We start from the raw sequence: 7,293 nt of genomic DNA, 5'->3' as shown, positions 1-7,293 counted from the left end.
TAGGTAAGTTTAAAAGTAAAAAGTAATAATCTACACAAATAAATAAAATTGAAGTGTCTGTCTGTCTGTTTTTTGTCCTTGCTATTCGTTATATATATGATACAAATTGAAATAATTGAATTATTAAAAGATGTATTTCAAGGTCTTTATTCATCAAAATCGGTTGAGTATATTATAAAGATGAAAAGTTTGTTTATTTGAAATCACTTATCTCAGGAATAACTAGTTCGATTAGAATAACACTTTTTGCGTTTGATAGCCCATTTTTGCATAAAAGGACAGATCAATAACATAAAGCGAGTGAAAACACGTGGAGCAACTTTAAATACTAAAGAGAACATTAGGTACCCTACTTTAATGTTAAGGTGTCCCAAAATACTACTACAAGATTAGTAAACTTAATTATACTGTTTATTACACTACCTTTTTAGAACGTTATGTTATTTTTTAAACGAAGCGGTTAAAAAGTATTAATGACGTTTTGATTAGTCATTATTTTATTACAGGTATGTCAGAAGGAATTTATATATAAATAAAGATAATATAAAAAATACAAACATGAAAATTCCCTATGTAGTATCATCGAATACGCGGAAAGCGTACAGCACATCGGAATTGATGAAGGCCTCCCCTGGAGAGGCTTCTCGCAAAATCACTGCTGAAGATTTTGAGTGGGATAATGAATTGACTCCAGCGCCTCTTACATATTTCGCTGCTTTAGCACTGTCTAGAATATTTCATAGGCTAAATCCGCTTCGAAAAATATTGCAAAAAGATATAGATATGCTTATGGACTTATACCCAGCTGATATACCCCTAAAGTTCAGCGTACCGTATATTAAGGTTTTTTCTTTACTTCTACTAAAAAGTTAATTTTTATTTATTTAATGTAAGTAAGTAGACTGTCAAATAGGCCACTTAATGATAAGTGGCCACCACTGCGCACAGACATTGGCACTTTAAGAAATATTAACAAACATGACCAAGACACCAAAACTTTGCGAACTAAGATTTTCAAACTAAGATTTTATGTCCTGTGCCTGTAGTTACACTGAACCCTTCCTTTTCAAAATGGAATACAACATTAAGTAACAACACTAAGTATTGCTGTTTGGTGGTGGAATACGGTGAGTGGATGATTACCCAGACGTTCTTGCACAAAGCCCTACCACAAACTATACGAAATGTTAATGATGTATAATCTATTACCGACAGGACGAACAATATTGGAAAAGATCATTTTACTCAAAGTTTCCGTCGCGGAAAGAAATGGGCGTTACATATTGGAAAGGGAAATTTTTATCAGCATGTTTGCAGGATTACTTAGAAAATGTTAAGCCCGATATATTTATTGAAGAAGATGCAATTGAGTTGGCAAAACTGGTATACCACTTATAATAATAATATATATTTGAATACTGTTAAAATGACGAAGCGAAACGGGTTAGTTTCTAGAACAAGTGAATCTTAATCGAATATTGCCGATTTGAATTGTAATTTATGTACTTACTTAATCGCGTACTTAGCGATGAAGAAAAACAAAGTGAGAAAACCTGTATCTATCGGATGTAAATGCACAACAAATATCCACCAACCCGCATACGACCAGCGTGGTGACCCAAAGACCCAAATCTTAAGAATAAACAGACATTAACAGTTTCGTTTTTTATTTTACTGTTAGAATTGTATCAAATTATATTTTCTGTATAGGTCAGTCCGTATATTTTTGAATTGGGTCTCAATCAATTGCAAATGGTACGTCAGCCTACTCCCCCTGTTCTTAGTGAAGACGCTGTAGAAGATGCTTGTGTATATAGTGTACCAAAAGTATATGATCACATACCGCTAGAACCGGTATTAGTGAGGTTATTTAATTTAAACGAAATTTCTCTCATATTCGGTATTAATAACCTTCAAGACGGCTACTTGATGAGATATTTCGAATTTTCATTAGCGGACTGTGAATCCTTGTGTAGAGGGCTCGAATATTTACAGCATTTAAGAATATTAAGAATTAACAAAAGCAATTTAGACTGTTCAAAGGTAAAATTAATTTTACAAAACCTTGTGAAAAGAGAGTCTATCGAGGAATTAGATTTTAATCATTGTAAAATTGGTGATTATGGTATGAAAGCATTGGGAGGTTTTATTTTTATTCATAAAAATGTGAAACGAATACGAATAGCAAACAATCGATTCAAGGAGGTCGGCGTTCAAGGCATTGCTTATGCCTTACAAATGAAACCAGCTGCGCCGATAGAGCTCTTGGGTATCTGCTAACATTTCTATCGACATATAAGTTACAATTTTTTATTCATAACAATAATTGTATTTCTTTGAAGATTTCAGTTTAAATCCAATGTCGTTGGAATGTGCGACAATATTTGCTGCGGCTTTTGTAAGATGCAAGGAAAAACCTCAAACATTGATTGTAAACTCTTGTGGTTTTCACGGAGCGTCTGCGGAAAAGGTTCGATTTATTTATACTTAATTCAAGCATATAGAACATGCGATAGTTAGTATCTATGAGTAAAGGTGATTAATGCTTATCATAGATACTGGTACCAGTAAAAATCACTTCTCATACCGTCATTTGTATAATACGACTATGTAAGCAGTTGTCTTTTGTTTTTGTAAACACACCGGCGCATTCTCTATTTACATTGGAACACAACAAGAACAATACTTTGTATTGCTGTGATGGTAGAGGTGCCGAATGGATGGTACCCACATTCCTAAAAAAAGCCTTACCATAGGTATAATATAGGAAACATTTCCTTGGAAATGTTGGCTATAATAATATATTATATAACAACAAAACGGATATCAAATGTCTGATAATGATAAAACTCATTTTTAATATAGAGTTTATTTTGTTATATTTGGTTGTGGAAGATTTATTTTCATGCCAGTCATGTACTTAAATCTTAATAACTTTGCCTTTTCAGATGGCAGGTTTGCTAAGTCTTAACCGTGGTCTGACGAGATTAGACATGGCTGCCAATAACTTATCCGGCGAAGCGGAAAAGACTCTTATTCAAGCTTTGGAACAAAATAAAAAAGTATTGAGAGTCGACTTGCGTAGTACACGTATGTGTCGGTCAAACGATTTTAGAAATGTGATAAAAAATATATTTTTTTACGCTGTCTACTTTATATTTGGCGTAGAATATTTGATATCATTATAACATATTTAGCAAAAAAAAACTATATTAATTTGTGAGTCATTAACTCATTTACCCCGACTTACACTTATAATTAAATTATCCTTATAATTATATATGTATTTTGGTCTTACTAAAATAATTATAATATTGGCCAATGCGTTTTTTAGATATTTTTGAGTTCTAAAAATCATCTTCAATCAAAATCATCTAAATTTTTGGCATATTTATTATAGTTTTACTTGCGTTCGTCAGGAAATTGTAACTAACCTAATCCGGTCAACATTACTATCTAAAATCGTAAATATATTAGTTAGCTATATCATAATCGTAGGATAACAACTAATTCAAGTACGTATGCACTTATACCACTTTTACTTACCATATCTAACCACTTATAACTTTAGTATAAATACTAGAAATTAAACTTAAATAAATTTGTGTCAAAAAACCTCAAAACATAGTATCAAGCAGACTAAGCAGAGTATAAGCTCTATTTCATATGTAAAGCTAGCACCGTGTCGAAAGTACATAGTTCGTCTTGGTAACTACGAATATGTTGAATAGTGTTTAAACAGTAATTAAGAGACCACAATTATGTATGTAGTGACTTAAAACAAAATCACTAACTAATTGATGTTATCAAAATATACTTCTTGTTTCTGAAACGTTGATTAAAGTCAGATTAATTAATTTGACTAATCCGAACTTTAATTAACGGATAACAGTCGATGATGCTATAGATGATCAATGAGACATCAATATTTACTTACAGACTAATTAGTTAACTAAAACTAAATTAGACTAAATAAATTTGATTATGCTCATTACTTGTGGTATTAAATTGTGGTCAGTCTAACACTGATTTTATAATGAAACCACAGAAGCATAAAACTAGCTAGCTAACCATTTAAAGGGAGACCCTTCTAAATATGTATAAATATAAGTAAAAAAGTCGGCCTCTGTATTCTAGCTAAAAGGGTTTTTGCATGAAACTAATGTAAGGCTTAAAACTTTTAGTTATACTAAATTTACAATGCAGGTAACCTTATTTAAAGTTATTTTAGCTTTTTACGATATTGACGTATAATTTTCGTTGCGTACCATTCGAACTAGGAACGTATTTTTTTTAATTAGCACTTCCATATTAGGCCTAAGTCTAATTAACATTGCCATTTGTCTTTAACAGTCACGTTTCGTCAGTTACGTAGCTCTTGTCGTTTATAAAATAAATATATACGTATTAAATTTAAAAACACTTCTAGATATATCCGAAGAAACTCAAGCCAAGGTGGATGAGCTATTAGAACGTAACAAAAAGCTTGTAGGTCAAGAAACTGAACCAAGCGAGGAGATTCCGCCGCTGTATCTCAACGAGCCAGAATATTTAATATGGGAATACAATCCTAATAACCCGGAATACATTCCCGGTAGATACCCCGAAAGGATCCCGGAAGTTTAAGAAAATATATCATAGAAGATTTTTTATATTATTATTCATATGTATTTTGTAAATGTATTTCTCTAAGCTTTTTAGTACACAGGCGAATTTTCATAGGGAAATTATATCTCGTTCTTTTTTGCACAATTTGTATAGTCTCGTTCATATTTGTTCGTTATAATTGACAGTCATAGAGAGTATTTACCGATATATATCGAGTTAAAGATAAATGAATTTAAAAAAAGTGTCGTGATTAAAATAGCAATTATTTTTTGATAAAAATCTAATAATTATTAAGTACGTATTATATTGTCATCATCCATTTCTTGATAATAAATTATAAAAAATTTATTACTTTATGTTTTTGGCATACCTCTTTAATTAAGAGCCACAGTAACTCACACTTCATGGCTGTAGTTCACTCATATCTCAATACCATTACATCCTCATCGTTTCCAATTATATTAAAGTTTTTTTAGAAAAAATATACCATTTTAATATTATTTTATCAAAAATGCTTTATGCAGTTGTACTCCTTCCTGAAATTATTAACAATTATGGTTCAAACCGAGGTGACCTCGTGCTTGTGGATTTTAAATAATCTAGACCAATATAAATACAATAATAAATATATCAACACATTTTTCAATTCTAAGGCCGGGAAACTCTAATGCAGGCTCTACGTTTGCCTTCGCATTTTAGCACCTGTTCAGGATTTTTATGTATATTTGTATCTTATTTTATGTGCCTAGTCAGTATTTGTGCTCACGTATAAAATACGAGTGTCACGGACTTTGCAAAAACGTATTCACACTCGACTCTTGTATAGTTAATGGAGTGTTTATTTTTTTATATGTACATATATTTGTCGCTTACCAAAGGTCATTGGAGATCGTCTAAAGCTCTTCGGCTTCGCACAGATGGAATGAGGGTCTTGATCGCTTATATCGAAATACAAACATACAAAGTTTTCTTTTTAACCCAGGGTCTTCGCTGACGTGCACAGAACACAACACTGAAGTTTTGTCATCATCGGATGAATAGTTGAATAACCGTATAGCGGACAAACACACAAACATTCATATTTTTGTATTAAGAAAAAGTTATAATCGGAGAAACGTTAAGTAGTAAGGCTGACACATGTCCATGGTGCGGCACCGGCCGCTGTGTAACGGCACGGCACCGCTACCGGGAGACTGCATAGCTTCGTGCCACTGCACGGTGCCGTGTATAGTGCATCGTGAACTTTTGATGTTGCTTTGTTATTGTATTCACCTTATTGTGTACAACGCTTGTGTGCTACAATTAATAAATTTATGGATGATAGCACACCTTAGGAATGAGACGATCGCCGCTTGGTTATTTCTCTCACTTTATTAATTTTTGTAAATGAAACATGATACATGTAAAAAAAAAACCCCGCCGAGTTTCTTTCGCCGGTTCTTCTCAGGGCTGGGTGTTTCTCTTCCGAACCGGTGGTAGTTTCTGGTCTGACTATCAATAAGCAAGTGTAATGCTTCAATGCTGAATAAGACATTTTGATTTTGATTTTCATTATTACATTTAAAAAATAAATAAATAGGTATGTATCCTGGTATAAATAGGTACTCCACGCCCTGAATATCGTATTATAGGTTGAGTTAAATATTTTATTACATAAATCTGGGATGAAAAAATAAATTCACTCAACAATTTAGATATTTATTCTAAGTGCTTTCGATCGGTACCCAAAAAAAATTATGCTAATAGACCACATTGTATGCAACCAAAAAAAGTTTAGCTGAATTATTGTAGTTACTTGACTATAAACATATTGACGATAATGGACGATAATTTGAATAAGCTGCGAAATATTGTTTTCTTCGATAACGTTTAATAAAACTATGTTTTTTTAGTATTGCAAATAAAGCGTAAAGTCTCTACTCCCAAGTGCGGACGATAACAGCCCTCTGGCTATACCTTGGTTATGTATTAGGGTCTGAATAGAATCGGGTTTGTACATCGTTACCGGCCTATAAAACGTTGAGCTATGGAGGTTAAATGTTGTATCATAGTATGCTCAAAAGATGACTTCTAAATTAAAATAACAACATAACAACAATTATATTGTCGACATATGACGCACTTAAGAGCTGTTATAAATATTGTAAAATTCAGTTTTTTATATCACTCAAAATATTTTAGTTATTCTATTTATTAAGCTTGTAAATGGGCCACCTGATGGTAAGTGGTCACCAACCTTGAGAACTAAGACATTAAGTCCCTTGTCTTGTAATTACACTTGCTTTCTTAAACTTTAAATCGGGAAACAACAATAGTCTATCGGAAGAATTAGATGAAAAAGTGGTACCAATCCAGACTCAAAGACCTACCACCAATTATGGATCTTTCGGGCTTTCCGGGCTGTTTCGGTCTGTTCGATAGGTATAATGTATGTTATTAAGTTATTCTATTAAAATGGATGTTGGCCATTTTGCGAAATTAATTTTGTAAATTAGCATGGACACATGTTGACACCGCTCTGCGCTTATGATCAATCTGCATATAAATTATATTGGATTAGAAATCAGGTTAAATGTTTTATAGTGAGAAATTACATAGTTTGTAACGTTACTGTTGGCCAATATAAAAATGAAGAATATTAATCATTTCGTGAGAAAATTGTTTTGTTACATTGGTACAAGGAAC

The 7,293-nt window shown here is 32.3% G+C and overlaps 1 protein-coding gene across 1 annotated transcript; it reads left to right on the top strand.

Annotated features, from left to right (window-relative positions):
* The first annotated feature begins 548 nt into the window (after window positions 1-548).
* LOC126777090 (dynein regulatory complex subunit 5) lies at window positions 549-4,935 on the top strand. The gene is made up of 6 exons (XM_050500355.1): window positions 549-843; window positions 1,216-1,383; window positions 1,711-2,269; window positions 2,343-2,470; window positions 2,949-3,090; window positions 4,430-4,935. Exons 1-6 carry the CDS (start codon window positions 559-561, stop codon window positions 4,624-4,626), a joined length of 1,479 nt encoding a protein of 492 aa, XP_050356312.1. The 5' UTR covers window positions 549-558; the 3' UTR covers window positions 4,627-4,935.
* The last annotated feature ends 2,358 nt before the right edge of the window (window positions 4,936-7,293 follow it).

This window comes from Nymphalis io, chromosome 1 (genome assembly GCF_905147045.1).
Source record: "Nymphalis io chromosome 1, ilAglIoxx1.1, whole genome shotgun sequence".
In the NCBI taxonomy this organism is placed as follows: Eukaryota; Metazoa; Arthropoda; class Insecta; order Lepidoptera; family Nymphalidae; genus Nymphalis; species Nymphalis io.
This window is presented reverse-complemented; position numbering and strand designations above follow the sequence as displayed.

Excerpts from the sequence above, each read along its gene's own strand:
- LOC126777090 (XM_050500355.1), top strand. The coding sequence starts at position 559 with ATGAAAATTCCCTATGTAGTATCATCGAATACGCGGAAAGCGTACAGC. Across the intron at positions 844-1,215 it reads TCAGCGTACCGTATATTAAG|GACGAACAATATTGGAAAAG; the intron begins GTTTTTTCTTTA and ends TATTACCGACAG. Across the intron at positions 2,270-2,342 it reads TGCGCCGATAGAGCTCTTGG|ATTTCAGTTTAAATCCAATG; the intron begins GTATCTGCTAAC and ends ATTTCTTTGAAG.